General features: G+C 39.4%; 1 protein-coding gene across 1 annotated transcript in view; it reads right to left on the bottom strand.

Annotated features, from left to right (window-relative positions):
• The window catches only part of LOC149781655 (uncharacterized), a 38,623-nt gene extending 24,400 nt beyond the window's left edge, over positions 1–14,223 (bottom strand). The window contains exon 1 of the mRNA XM_089935729.1: positions 14,053–14,223. Coding sequence (XP_089791855.1) covers positions 14,053–14,122 — 70 coding nt within the window. The 5' untranslated portion in view covers positions 14,123–14,223. The remainder of the gene's footprint in view (positions 1–14,052) is intronic.
• Positions 14,224–15,784: the final 1,561 nt, after the last annotated feature.

The following is a 15,784-nucleotide window of genomic DNA, read 5'->3' as shown; positions in this document are numbered from 1 at the left end:
CACAAGGCAAGTGAAAGCCAAGCATATAGGAACCCAACGACAGCGTTGCGTCTTAAACACCTCATGCATCTTGACGACCCTTCGATTCAAACCCTACCACGAAAGAAAATAGTTGCAAGAAAAATAAAACAGACAGTTGGTGTCTTCAAGAGAGCTAGAGACGGCACTGTGTCGCTGGGACACGTACGTACGTACTCCAGAAAACTACGCTACTCGACAACGTGAGTGTGCTTGTCAAAATGTTTGAATAAGATTAAAAATGTTTGTCAGTTTCAAAACGCGAACCAGTACTGTGGCCGTTTAATATTTGATGTGGCAAGAAGAAATGGTACAATACGCAACAAAGGGTTTGTACGTTTACACTCCAATCTGTCTGTACTGCAATGGTAACAGCGCTCTTGCGTTGGCATTATTTTGCCACACTACCTTTTAAATAAAACAATGCATCACTCATCATAAACGATTTCATTGGCCGTACTTTTTTTCTTAGCGCTTTCGCTTCGAATTGACTTCAGTACCTTTTCGCACAGCGACAAGATCGGACGTGTTTTTTTATTCTGCGTCTGGTCGCTACACTACTTGCCCTGAATTTACAACCAAACAATGTGTTACACATTGTAATTGACTTCATTGGCTAACCGATATTTTACACTTCTGTCTCTGTTGCTGTGAGTGTGCTTGTCAAAATGTTTGAGTAAGATTAAAAATGTTGGTTAGTTTCAAAACGCGAACTAGTACTGTGGCCGTTTAATATTTGATGTGGCAAGAAGAAATGGTACAATACGCAACAAAGGGTTTGTATGTTTACACTCCAATCTGTCTGTACTGCAATGGTAACAGCGCTCTTGCGTTGGCATTATTTTGCCACACTACCTTAAAAAAAACCCAATGCATCACTCATCATAAACGATTTCATTGGCTAAACTTATTTTCTTACCGCTTTCGCTTCGAATTGACTTCAGTACCTTTTTGCACAGCGAGAAGATCGGACGTGTTTTTTTTTTTATTCTGCGGCTGGTCGCTACACTACTGTCAACAAGCCCTGAATTCACAACCAAACAATGTGTTACACATTGTAAGTGACTTCATTGGCTAACCGATATTTTACAATTCTGTCTCTATTGATGTGAGTGTGCTTGTCAAAATGTTTGAGTAAGATTAAAAATGTTTGTCAGTTTCAAAACGCGAACCAGTACTGTGGCCGTTTAATATTTGATGTGGCAAGAAGAAATGGTACAATACGCAACAAAGGGTTTGTACGTTTACACTCCAATCTGTCTGGACTGCAATGGTAATAGCACACTTGCGCTGGTATTATTTTGCCACACTACCTTTAATAAAACCCCAATGCATCACTCATCATAAACGATTTCATTGGCTATACTTATTTTCTTACCGCTTTCGCTTCGAATTGACTTCAGTACCTTTTCGCACAGCGACAAGATCGGACGTGTTTTTTTATTCTGCGGCTGGTCGCTACTCTACTTGCCCTGAATTTACAACCAAACAATGTGTTACACATTGTAAGTGACTTCATTGGTCAGTCGATATTTTCCACCGCCTTAGCTTCAAATTGGTTTCACTTGTTATTCGCACCGTGAGATGATCAGACACGTTTTTCTGTACCTGGCCATTAGTCACTTCACAAACAATAAAACTAAAACACAAATGATCACGCCATGAGCGGCTCATGGAAATTATGTTAGTCATGTTACGAAATATAGCACGACTTGTTTGGATGTACTTTTCTGTGGTCACTCTTTAATTACATGCGTCTTCAGTTCACTCTTGTGATATTTTTTGTAAAGGGTGTATTTTTTCTATGGATGTGATTGTGTTATGTTCTATATGTTCTTTTATGTTTTCAGTGATTTTACTTTATATCTATATTTTAATTTAGATGTATAGACTATGTAGTCTGAAATAAAGAATTCTTATCTTATCTTATGTAAATGGAATGAGTGTTTCTTTGAAACTTTCATAAGGAAAATGTGCCATAAAAACAAACGTACGTGTCGTCATATTTTTAAAGTAGGAATACGTGATCTCTCTCTCTCTCATTGTAGTTTTCATTTATACCCTAATGGAATATGTTCCCGTTTGAAGATACCTCTCCAAAATTGTGATCAGTAGTCACCATAATTACGTGAACTGTTCGTCATGTCATTTTTTTCAAAAGTTTACACTCTGAAAAATTGTAGAACGATTTTTTTTCTTCCATCAGTAAATCTTTGTATGAAATAAAAGCTTGAGTTTGCACAATTCTGGTATCTTAACTTTATCCGGTTTTGGAACTGCAATATGTCACGCAATATTTTTCTTTTAACGTTAGATTTACAGTTTTTCAGAAAAAAGACAATCACACGGCTTTTTTAAGAATGAAACAAATGACATTGCACTGTATAACCCTGCCTATGGTTAACTCTGAATTCTAAAGTCAAAACATGGGTTCAGGAAAAAATGTAACAATGTTCGTCCTATCCTCAGTGTAAACTGAGAGAATATAGGACGAACATTGTTACATTTTTTCCTGAACCCATGTTTTGACTTTAGAATTCAGAGTTAACCATAGGCAGGGTTATACAGTGCAATGTCATTTGTTTCATTCTTAAAAAAGCCGTGTGATTGTCTTTTTTCTGAAAAACTGTAAATCTAACGTTAAAAGAAAAAAATTGCGTGACATATTGCAGTTCCAAAACCGGATAAAGTTAAGATACCAGAATTGTGCAAACTCAAGCTTTTATTTCATACAAAGATTTACTGATGGAAGAAAAAAAATCGTTCTACAATTTTTTAGAGTGTAAACTTTTGAAAAAAATGACATGACGAACAGTTCACGTAATTATGGTGACTACTGATCACAATTTTGGAGAGGTATCTTCAAACGGGAACATATTCCATTAGGGTATAAATCAAAACTACAATGAGAGAGAGAGAGAGAGAGAGAGATCACGTATTCCTACTTTAAAAATATGACGACACGTACGTTTGATTTTATGGCACATTTTCCTTATGAAAGTTTCAAAGAAACACTCATTCCATTTACATAAGATAAGATAAGAATTCTTTATTTCAGACTACATAGTCTATACATCTAAATTAAAATATAGATATAAAGTAAAATCACTGAAAACATAAAAGAACATATAGAACATAACACAATCACATCCATAGAAAAAATACACCCTTTACAAAAAATATCACAAGAGTGAACTGAAGACGCATGTAATTAAAGAGTGACCACAGAAAAGTACATCCAAACAAGTCGTGCTATATTTCGTAACATGACTAACATAATTTCCATGAGCCGCTCATGGCGTGATCATTTGTGTTTTAGTTTTATTGTTTGTGAAGTGACTAATGGTCAGGTACAGAAAAACGTATCTGATCATCTCACGGTGCGAATAACAAGTGAAACCAATTTGAAACTAAGGCGGTGGAAAATATCGACTGACCATTGAAGTCACTTACAATGTGTAACACATTGTTTGATTGTAAATTCAGGGCAAGTAGAGTAGCGACCAGCCGCAGAATAAAAAAACACGTCCGATCTTGTCGCTGTGCGAAAAGGTACTGAAGTCAATTCGAAGCGAAAGCGGTAAGAAAATAAGTATAGCCAATGAAATCGTTTATGATGAGTGATGCATTGGGGTTTTATTAAAGGTAGTGTGGCAAAATAATACCAACGCAAGTGTGCTATTACCATTGCAGTGCAGACAGATTGGAGTGTAAACGTACAAACCCTTTGTTGCGTATTGTACCATTTCTTCTTGCCACGTCAAATATTAAACGGCCACAGTACTGGTTCGCGTTTTGAAACTGACAAACATTTTTAATCTTACTCAAACATTTTGACAAGCACACTCACATCAATAGAGACAGAATTGTAAAATATTGGTTAGCCAATGAAGTCACTTACAATGTGTAACACATTGTTTGGTTGTAAATTCAGGGCTTGTTGACAGTAGTGTAGCGACCAGCCGCAGAATAAAAAAAAACACGTCCGATCTTGTCGCTGTGCAAAAAGGTACTGAAGTCAATTCGAAGCGAAAGCGGTAAGAAAATAAGTTTAGCCAATGAAATCGTTTATGATGAGTGATGCATTGGGTTTTTTTTAAGGTAGTGTGGCAAAATAATGCCAACGCAAGAGCGCTGTTACCATTGCAGTACAGACAGATTGGAGTGTAAACATACAAACCCTTTGTTGCGTATTGTACCATTTCTTCTTGCCACATCAAATATTAAACGGCCACAGTACTGGTTCGCGTTTTGAAACTAACCAACATTTTTAATCTTACTCAAACATTTTGACAAGCACACTCACATCAACAGAGACAGAAGTGTAAAATATCGGTTAGCCAATGAAGTCAATTACAATGTGTAACACATTGTTTGGTTGTAAATTCAGGGCAAGTAGTGTAGCGACCAGACGCAGAATAAAAAAACACGTCCGATCTTGTCGCTGTGCGAAAAGGTACTGAAGTCAATTCGAAGCGAAAGCGGTAAGAAAATAAGTACGGCCAATGAAATCGTTTATGATGAGTGATGCATTGTTTTATTTAAAAGGTAGTGTGGCAAAATAATGCCAACGCAAGAGCGCTGTTACCATTGCAGTACAGACAGATTGGAGTGTAAACGTACAAACCCTTTGTTGCGTATTGTACCATTTCTTCTTGCCACATCAAATATTAAACGGCCACAGTACTGGTTCGCGTTTTGAAACTGACAAACATTTTTAATCTTATTCAAACATTTTGACAAGCACACTCACGTTGTCGAGTAGCGTAGTTTTCTGGAGTACGTACGTACGTGTCCCAGCGACACAGTGCCGTCTCTAGCTCTCTTGAAGACACCAACTGTCTGTTTTATTTTTCTTGCAACTATTTTCTTTCGTGGTAGGGTTTGAATCGAAGGGTCGTCAAGATGCATGAGGTGTTTAAGACGCAACGCTGTCGTTGGGTTCCTATATGCTTGGCTTTCACTTGCCTTGTGAAATATACCAAGTCATTGTCACAACGAGAGGTAGAGAGGGTATATATGGAAAGAATGAACTTGGTTAAATCATTTCTGAATCAGCAATCGAGATGAAACGATCGCACGATTTCAGTGAGAGAGAAGAAGAACGTAAGAGGCAGCGAAGTGACGTATCGCCTCACACACGAAAAGAAGTGTTCGCTCAAATAGAAGACATGAGCGAACCTGAAGAAACACCTTCCACGTCTGCGACCAGACAGAGAGAGTCTACTCCAAACCAAAGTTCACCAGTCAACCCTGAAAAAGTACTATCACATTCGAGAGACGGAAAAGCGCTCCTCTAGAAAATTTAGAACCACGGCTTACACCTACACGGTGAAGTTTAAAGATTTCAAGTCCGACGTACCGTTGGAGAAAGCAGAAGGGTTCATCACCGAGATGTGGGATTCTTTGCTCACCACACTCAAGCGACAATGTCAACCCAAAGAAGACGATCGCTTGACACTATCCATACAACACGACAGCTTGAAATCCCCTGTTTGGATCGAGTTTAGCAGACCCGCAGAACTGACCCCTTCCAAAGTCATGGACAAGATACAACAGGTGCAACAATCCAATGACAAGTTTGACATCACCGATGGTAAAGCCACACTGAAAATGGCTCACGTCTCTCTTCCTCAAGGGACAGGACGCAAAAAGGTCTTATTGGTGGACGACCTTCGCAACACCAAAACAAGTCTCGTCCGAATTAAGAACCCTCATGACCAGATGTGTTTAGCCCGTGCCATCGTGGTGGGACGAACCTATGCCAACAAGAACGACACGGTAGAATGGAAAAGAACCTGGAAAACTATTCAACAATCCGACCGAGCCAAACAACGAAATGAAGCAGAACTCCTGTTACAACAAGCCGGACTGTCCAAAGACACACCCTGTGGCATTCCTGAGATGCAAAAATTGCAAGATGCCCTAGCTCCACGCTACACCTTGAAAGTGCACCCTCAAGAAATGCGCGGGCCTCTGTTGTTTCGAGGCCAACATTTTAAGGACGGAAAATACATTCACCTTTATCATCACGATGAACATTTCGATACCATTACCAGTATCACTGGATTCCTGGGATATGTTTATTATTGTGAGAAATGTGACTATGGTTATAATAATCGAGAGCAACACAAACATTGTGGATGGAAATGCTCAGGATGTTTGGCCTCTCAACCCTGTCTGAGCGAAGAACCAGTGCCTTGTTCAACTTGTCTGCGCACGTTTGTCAGCCCTACCTGTTACCAACAACATTTGAAGACGCAAGGTTCACAGAAGAAATGCGCTTGTCAACTGCTGAGATTGTGCCCCGCGTGTGGACAAGGCATACGTACCAATAGTGTCAAGGCACACGTATGTTCAGGAAAGAAAAAATGTCACATTTGTCACCACATCGTGGACTTGGAACACCAATGTTACGTGCAAAAATACCAACCCCCACCAGAGAAAGAGGACGGTCACAAGAAGAAAGGCAATTTCATCTTTTTCGATTTCGAATGCATGCAAGAGACTGGCATTCACATTCCTAATTTCTGCGTGGCTCATCGAGCGTGCGAGAAGTGTATTCAAGAACCTATCTTCAGTTATTGCCCTCACTGCAGCAAAATTCCTGGAGGGCGTGAAAAAATCTTTCGAGGACCAAAGACGCTAGATGATTTTGCCAAATGGGTCTTCGACCCCATCGACAAGACATGGAGCAAAGAGGACATCGAACGTTACCGAGATTGTCATCGCCATGCCACAGTGATGGCTCACAATTTCTCCGGATACGATGGACAGTTTCTTTTGAGGTACTATACGGAACATGGCACCGAACGTCCTAAAGTCACTTTGAACGGAGCCAAAATCATTTTCATGCAAGTGGGACAAGTGCAGTTTAAAGATTCGATGAGTTACTTGGTCATGCCTTTGAGTCGAATGCCTAAAACGTTTGGAATGACAGAAATGGCTAAAGGGTACTTTCCACACTTTTTCAATACGGAAGCCAATCAACATGCCGTTCTACCCCATTTGCCTGAGGCCCACTATTACGACCCCGATAACATGCGTACCGAACAACGAGAAGATTTCTACGCTTGGTACCAGGCTCATGCCTCTGACCCCTTCGACTTTCAGGAAGAAATGTTAAAGTATTGTCGTTCCGACGTGGACATTTTACGACGTTGCTGTGGAAAATTTCGAGAACTGTTCATGGAACACGGAGGGGTCGATCCTTTGAAAGAAGCTTGCACCATTGCCAAAGCGTGTTCCTTAGTGTACCGCCAACGATTCATGCCTCAAAAGACCGTGGCTGTCATCAGTCCTCAAACGACCAACTATGTCAAGCGTCAATACTCGGTCAAAGCCCTACGCTGGTTACATTACTTGTGCGACAAGGAAGGCAAATGGATTCAGCATGCCCGCAACGGAGGAGGCGAAAGGACCATCGGAACGTATTCGGTCGATGGCTGGGACTTAAAAAACCCCAAGATCGTGTATGAGTTTAACGGTTGCTTATTTCACGGATGTCCCGTCTGCTACCCTGACCGTGACACTAAAAATCAGTTTTTACAACGGACCATGGAAGACCTGTACCAGGACACTTGTCAGCGACGCTTGAAGTTAGAACAGCAAGGATACCAAGTGGTGGAAATGTGGGAACACGAATACGATCACCGTTTGAAAATCGATCCCGAGTTTAAACGTGTCGTGGAAAGTTACCAATTCATGGACCCGTTGAACCCGAGGGATAGTTTGTACGGAGGAAGGACCAATGCCACCTGTTTGCTGTACCAAGCCGACGAAGAGAAAGGAGAAGAAAGCAAATACTTGGACGTGTGTTCGCTGTATCCCTACGTGTGCAAATATTGTCGCTTTCCTACAGGGCACCCGCAATTGTTAACGGAACACATCGACCTGAAAAACATTCGACAATACGAAGGCTTGATCAAGTGTAAAGTTTTGCCTCCCACGAACCTATACCATCCCGTCTTACCTCACCATTGTCAAGGCAAACTGATGTTTCCCTTGTGCCGTACTTGTGCCGAAACGTGCAACCAAGACCAACCTTGTCAGCACACCCAGGAAGAACGTGCCTTGACGGGAACCTGGGTCAGCGTAGAATTGTTCAAAGCTATGGACATGGGATACCAACTGTTAGAAGTGTACGAAATTTGCCACTTTCCCAAGACACAACAATACCACAAGGGTGACCCTACTCAGAAAGGCATTTTCGCAGACTACGTGGATGCCTTTTTGAAACTGAAGCAAGAAGCCAGCGGCTATCCTTCCTGGTGTCACACTCCCGAAGACCAAATAAAATTCAAAGAGAAATACCGGGAACAAGAAGGCATCACTTTAGACCACATCGAGAAAAACGAAGGCAGGCGATCGTTTGCCAAAGTGATGTTAAATTGCTTGTGGGGTAAAATGGCACAACGACCGTGTTTACCCAAGACGGAATATTTGACAGAACCTTCCCGCTACTTCCAGATGATTCACGACAAAACCAAATACATGAAACACGTGGACGTCGTTCGAGAGAATTTGATCTTGGTCAATTACGAAGAAGATCTGGACTTTGTACAAGACGACCCTTTTGGAAATGTCATCATTGCGGCTTACGTGACAGCTCATGCTCGCTTAAAATTGTACGAAGCTTTAGAACTGTTAGGGGATCGCGTCCTGTACTTTGACACGGACAGTTGCATCTACATCGATCGACCGGGTCAGCAACACCCTAACATCGAAGGAGACCGTTTAGGAGCCTGGACAGACGAACATCCTGACGACAAGATTCTAAGTTTCGCGAGTGGCGGTCCTAAAAATTACGGCTACGAATACCGGGACCCACAAGGAGAAGTGCACACAGAGTGTAAAGTGAAAGGATTGACTCTGAATTATCGTACCAGTCGTGTGGTCAACTTTGGCGTATTGAAAGAAGCATTGCAGTCTGGAGAGGATGCAAACTTTAAAGTGACCACCTACCAGCCGAACAAGATTGTACGTTTACCCACTCACCACATCGTCAGTCGACCCTTGGAAAAAGTCTATCAAATCGTGTACCAGAAGCGAGTGCGACTTCCCAACCACTTTACTTTGCCGTACGGTCACATCAATATTGGTCAGCATATAAAAAAGGACAACGTCCAAGACCAACAGTTCATTGTCACTACTAAGACCAATTGAGAAAAAATGAATCCCTTCAAACAGCAAGTATAGAGCGTAAGACTCAAGTCCAACGAGAAACTCAGGTGTGATTCTTTGCCTCACTATCACATCACCAATGCAGTAACACATCTTAGTTATTTATGTACTAACGCCATGACAAACTACGTGCAGCTAGTGAAACTTCCAGACCACAAAACTTTACCTTATGGACATACTGATATCACCCAGTATAAAAAGGGACGACTTCCAAGAACGACACTTCATTGCGAGGACAAGCAACGAGAAAGATGAATCACTCTACGCAGATGAAAAAAGAGAAGGAACAAACATCACTGACCTCTTTCACTACCATACCGTCACAGCAAAGTGCGTCCAAGAAGGGAAAGGATTCAGTAGACCTACAGGAGTATTTTAGCATCCAAATGACTCAGACAGCGACCTCAAGAAAATTTAGAACGACAACTTACACCTACACGGTGAAATTTAGAGACTTCGCGTCTGACATTTCAGCCGAGGAAGTAGCAGGTTTCATTACGGACCTACTTGACTCACTGTTAGAGGAACTCAAATGTCATTGCCAAGTCAAAGATCGAGGTCGTTTGAGCCTATCTATGTATCGCGACAGTTTGAACTCACCTGTATGTCTCGGATTTAGCACACCTGCAGAAATAACTTCGTCCAAACTTTTTAGGGCTATTGAAGACGTGCAGTCGATGAGAGGAAAATTTGACATCAACGAAGGAAAAGTAACCATTCATATGGTATACATTGTACCTCCATGGGAAGAAGACGATGACTGCACTTGATCTGCTTACTGATAAGTGTACCTAGCACGATGGATATAACAGCCGATTTATGAATGAAACGGATTAAGTGATGGTAAATATCTACGCTGGGACACAAGTGTTAGCTGACCAGATTTTTAACAACGTGTGAGACGAATAGAGAGAGAGAAACATGAACTTTGTCCTATTTGATTGCATGTTACTTGTTTTGTGTTAGCTTTTTCTTATAAATGAACATTAAATGTAAACAGGTTTACTAGAGCCAAGAACTAAATAACTAGTAAATAGGTTTGTTTGATGTAGAAATGTTTATGTATTAAATGGATAGTGCTTAGACCAAAGCACAGGCCAGAGAGCCCATGTATATACTTGAATAAATGTTTTGAACCCATACAATAGACTTTTCTTTTTTGAGCCATTATTCTCTCTGTGAGGTTTGTTTTAGAACATTTCTGTCGTCTTTTCTGTGTGTTTAAATGTGTATTTGTATGTTTGTCCCTATCTACCCTTTGTCCTTACAAATACATTAAAATCCCTATAAAATGTTTTGACCCTATAAACCTCATGACGTCACCCAAAGTTCAATTCCCATTGACATCCAGGTGACATTCCCATGTTCAATTTCCATTTACGACAAAGTGCAAACCCCATATTTTAACGTTAAAGTCCCATTGACGTTAAAGTACCGGTCCTGTTCAATTTCCATGTTCAGTTCCCCTTGACGCTCTACAGTTCTATCCATGTTAAAATTTCCCATGTTAAATTCCCCTTGACGCCAGAGTGAATCGACTGTTTTTGCATGGTAAGTCCACTTGACGCTAGGGTGACCCCATATACTACTTGCAGTGATGGGACTTCTAGGTCTGATTTATACAACATCCAAATTTCCAACCATGGATGTTCAGGACTTCCAAATATGAAACAAATGTATGCATTTAGAATCCTAAGGTAAAGTCCAGTTCCAGCACAAAACTGGGCCCCCGACATAGTGGCAATATAAAGTGTATTCATTTAGAATGAATCCTAAGGTAAATCCCAGTTCCAGCCCAAGACTGGGCCCCTGACATAACACAATACAAATGTTTGCATTTAGAATCATAAGGTAAAGCCCAGTTCCAGCAGAAGACTGGGCCCCTGACATAGTGGCATTATAAAGTGGTCCATTAAGTGTGTTTTATGATGTGTTGTGTTGGAGATGTGAGTTGCATCTTAGATGTGGCAGCAAATGGAGACTTCAGAGGAAACTTTTCAACCATGAAAGGCTGGTCACTCCCCCTTAGTAGCAGGGGTGTATCCTGGTAGTTGTTTTATGCATAGTACATCTGCATGAGAAAACTATCATCTACCAGAGCCTAAAAAGGGGATGGACTATTCAATGGGAAATAAAAACGTGAACAAAATAAAAATTTCTACAAACATTTTTTGCAAGATATCCCACCTTTCAGTTAAATTTACCGCTAGATATCCAGTTTCAAAAGATTGTAAATTTAATTTGCATTTTATGTTGCTAGTGATCATAAGAGAAACATTATTGTTTACCTGAAAAATGGAAACTTCCACTGCACAAAAAATGTGTTTCAATCATTTTGGAAAATGGATCAATCTATCAGCTTCCAATACTTTTATTTAACTTTTTTGCTGACTTTCTTTGATGAAGGGTGCATTGTTTTTTTATGAAATTGCATGTATTTTTTAAGTCGCTGCAAAAGGCCATTTGCTATTGTGGCAGCAAATGGAATGCAGCAGTTTATCAAAAGAAGAAACTAGAATACTATACTAGATCCAAATAAAATGAATATAGCAACCTTGGACAATTTCATTTGTGATTATGGAACAAAATTAATATTTTGGGTTTATTTCACTTTTCAAAGATTAAATTCGAAGACCTCAGGGTAAACTGCTTGATTTTCCCAAACTTTCAAGGCTTTGAAAATGCTTACTTCATTTTTCCCAAATTTAGACTGGGTGAAACATCATGCTACATGTCTGCAGCATGATGCCCCAATGCTAGACACCATTACAAACTGCCACACTGCAGAAATTGTAGCAATATGGCTGAAAAATTGTTACAGCTACATTAAAACACACACATACAAACTTTCAAAAACCATGTGAACCTATCATTTCCCACTCAGTGGGACATCATGATACATGTCTGCAGCATGATGCCCCAATGCTAGACACCATTACAAACTGCCACACTGCAGACATTGTAGCAATATGGCTGAAAAATTGTTACAGCTACATTAAAACACACACATACAAACTTTCAAAAACCATGTGAACCTATCATATCCCACTTGGCACTCTATAATATGCACTGAAGTTGCCACCTCACATTTCCATCACAACATTCCATAATATACACAACTTCACATATTGTTGAGAACATTCTATAATGTACACAACAAAACAAAAGTACCTTAACTTGTACTTGAGGACTCTACCCCATGTCTGGCATGGGGTTTGGAAGTCAGATAGTGAGGTTTTTAGACCTATAACTGATTAACTATATAGTCAGATTCATCCAAAAGAACATCAAACCCTTGTTCCAAGTTTTTTAGTAAATCGCTCACAATTTCAACCAACAGTTGCCAGCTGGTGACAAAAAAAAAACAACAACAAACAAAAACAAGGCTCAATCTCACTTATATCAATCATAGGAGATGATATCATTACTTACAATTTACTTATCAGTCATATTACATTTACTATTAAAAATTCAAAAGAGGCCACTTCTCACGGGCCCTATTTAAAAATTAACACTGATATTTCAAGCTACAGTTCATGTAGCATAATTTGGCTGACAAATGTTTTGCAAATGGTTTCTTTATTTTAATATTGGTAGCCATTCTGCAACCAATAAATTAGGGCTACTTGGAGCACAGGAAGCTTTGTGTTCATATGATTGTGATTTGGATTTTAAATGTAGCTTTAACAATTTTTCAGTTGTATTGCTATGGTGTCTGCAGTGTTACAGTTTATAGTGATGTCTAGCACTAGGATATCTTGCTGCAGAGATGTTGTTAATGTAAGTCTGTTATTTATAATTTGATGGCACTTTTTCTGTCGTGTATTATTCACTTTACAAACATTTGATTCCCATACATGCCAATTATTTCTAACATCTCGCCAGCAATATTTTCTGAGTAAATGTTTTGGTTTTGCTATTTTCTTTAACATTCTTCTTGATACATTTTGTTCCTTGTTTGTTGGAAGTTCTATTGTCCATTTAAAGAGTCATCTTGCTTTAACTTTCCTAAGCAGAGCAATCTATCTGATATTTTATGCCTCATTTTGGAATTTGTTCTCACGCACGACCAATGAACATATGGTTGGGGAAAAAACAACCGACTATCTAACTGCTGCAAATAAACTTAACTACCCGATGACCCATATTGTCTGTTATTGACACTGGAAAAATATGCACATGTTCAGATTCACTTGAGATTTTCAGATATTGTTGTTGCTGTTATATGGTTAGATGCCATTTTTTAGCACAAGATAGGCTATACATGGCGGCCAGTATTAATGGTGGAGGAAGAACCTGGGAAAACTCCGGAAACAATCACCAACCCACAAGAAGCTACCGGAAAGCTTTCTCACATACACACATTGGCCAAACCTGAGACTCGAACCCACGCAGACAGAGGTGACATGGCAGTGATCCATAATGGTAAGCACTTTAGACCACCTGGTCACTCGGGGCCCCAGAGCATTTGAGTAACATTAAATACTTTATTTTATATACATTTTAACTTCTCCGCCCACATTTTATGAGATAAAATTGAGTTAATATATTTATAAAGGTAGGTTTGTGGTGGTCTGCGGTAAATATATGGACCGGGGGAAGAAAAAGAAAGAAAAAACATTTCCCTCAAGGTTTTTAGAGAGGTGGTTTGGTTGCTGGTCTTACAAAAAAATTAATAAAACCCTCTTTATTGAGTTCATGACTTGTACTGTTGATGTTAAAAAGAGATGTAGTAAAGTAACGTCTTTCAGCAATATAGTTTGAATTATTGGTGCTTGCACACCTGGCCATCTGGACCACCCACCCACCCCTACCACTATGTTGTAATTTCCCTAATCTTAGGATAATTACCTTCCTGCGATTGTAAATCGCACGATTCCAAATCACTTTTACTTCTTTTAAGTGATACAAATTTCGCCATGATTCCTCTCCATTTGTTTACATTGGTTCGTGTAATTTCTACTCGAAATTCGAGTAGAATTGAGTGACAGCTGATAATGTCACCTTAACCTCAGTGATCCAGCATTAATGCCTTTTTATTTCAATAGTAGTTTTGAAGAGTGTACTATATTTGACTTTATCTTTAATTTTGTTGGTATATTTCATTAATATTACCATAACAATTACCACACAATTGTATTTATATTATGAAATGCTAAACAAAATTGAAAAGATGTTGAATCTTTTTACTGATTGATCCCTAACATGTTTACACTCAACGGTCCTCAAGTACATTAGTATCTTATAAGATTTTACCCACAGATAAAAGAAGTCACTGTATCTTTTAAAGCTATTTGGTTGTATTTTATATCAACTTGTGATAAGAAATGAAAGGGCTCAGCTAATCGTACATAATTGTATGGTATACACGGAGTTAAAAGTTACAAATTTTCTCTTGCTAGTTTTATTTATATACTTTATCGCATTTGAAAGTTAAGGACCGCATCTCAGTAGATATAGGCGGTACCTGGACGTTTCGCCCCATGGACGTTTCGGCCCAAGACATTTCGCCCAACTTCAATGGACATTTCGCCCCACATGGTACATGGACGTTTCGCCCCATGGACGTTTCGGCCCATGGACGTTTCGCCCCACATTAAATAAAGTATGAACCCTCACTCGAGTACAGCCTGTCTCAGTATAATGGTAATGCGAGAAACGACACACATCATCAATCATACAAAACAATATGGTTTATTTGTCGTTTAAATAAAATACACTATTTATTCACCCAAATTCTAAACTAAATTTAAAATAAAAACCGGACTAGGATTAACAACCCCATATATTACACTAGGGAAATACATAAATACCCCGACAAAATTTTGAATTTTTTTGTTCAGAAATCTTTTATAAAGCAAACAAATCTCATACCTTTGGGGAAAACATATACATATAAAACAACTTTTTTTTTTATAAGTTGGGGTGTATCTGTCTGGTGCCATAAAGAAAACAAATGTTCTGGCGTTCACTATTGCTCCCAGCAAGTGTTAATATGACTTAATTACATCCAGGTAACTTCTTTGATCTTCATATTTAAATAATCTACTAAATGTGGTATCAAGGTAATTAAGCTGCAGCCAGAGTTTTGAGTAAGTCGTGTAAGCTTTTATGAAAAGGAAATTACTATTTAGCACATATGGTATGACGTTCACTAATAACAAAAAATAAACAACGTTTGATCTTAGTATATCAAGTGCATTGTCCGAGCAGCAGAGGGGCTGTACAGACCGAAACTTTTTGCACAATAAACCCCTCCAGGAAACTATTCCTCGATAGAGGGCTTATTTCGACGAAATAAACCCTTCTATTCAGAATACAGGACAAAAAAAAATGTCCCCCGAAAACTCGAAGAGTTTCCAGGGACAAACTCGTTGAGTTTGCACTGACAACTTGGGTTACTTCAATAAATCTGAAACAGTTTCCGTGGCGGGGTCGTTATTGAAAAATCCATGGGTCGGGTCCATCCCCTCTGCTGCTCTGGGAAATGAGTTTCCAAGGAAAAACATTTTTATGTTGCAAATAGTGTATCAAGTCCAATACGGTATCTTGTTCTGGGATCGTGTAAATTTATTGTCACAAA

The sequence above is a fragment of the Sinohyriopsis cumingii genome, chromosome 15 (assembly GCF_028554795.1).
Source record: "Sinohyriopsis cumingii isolate HCF-2022 chromosome 15, ASM2855479v2, whole genome shotgun sequence".
Classification (NCBI taxonomy): Eukaryota; Metazoa; Mollusca; class Bivalvia; order Unionida; family Unionidae; genus Sinohyriopsis; species Sinohyriopsis cumingii.
The sequence above is the reverse complement of the archived record's forward strand: the minus strand, read 5'-3'. Positions and strand labels throughout refer to the sequence as shown.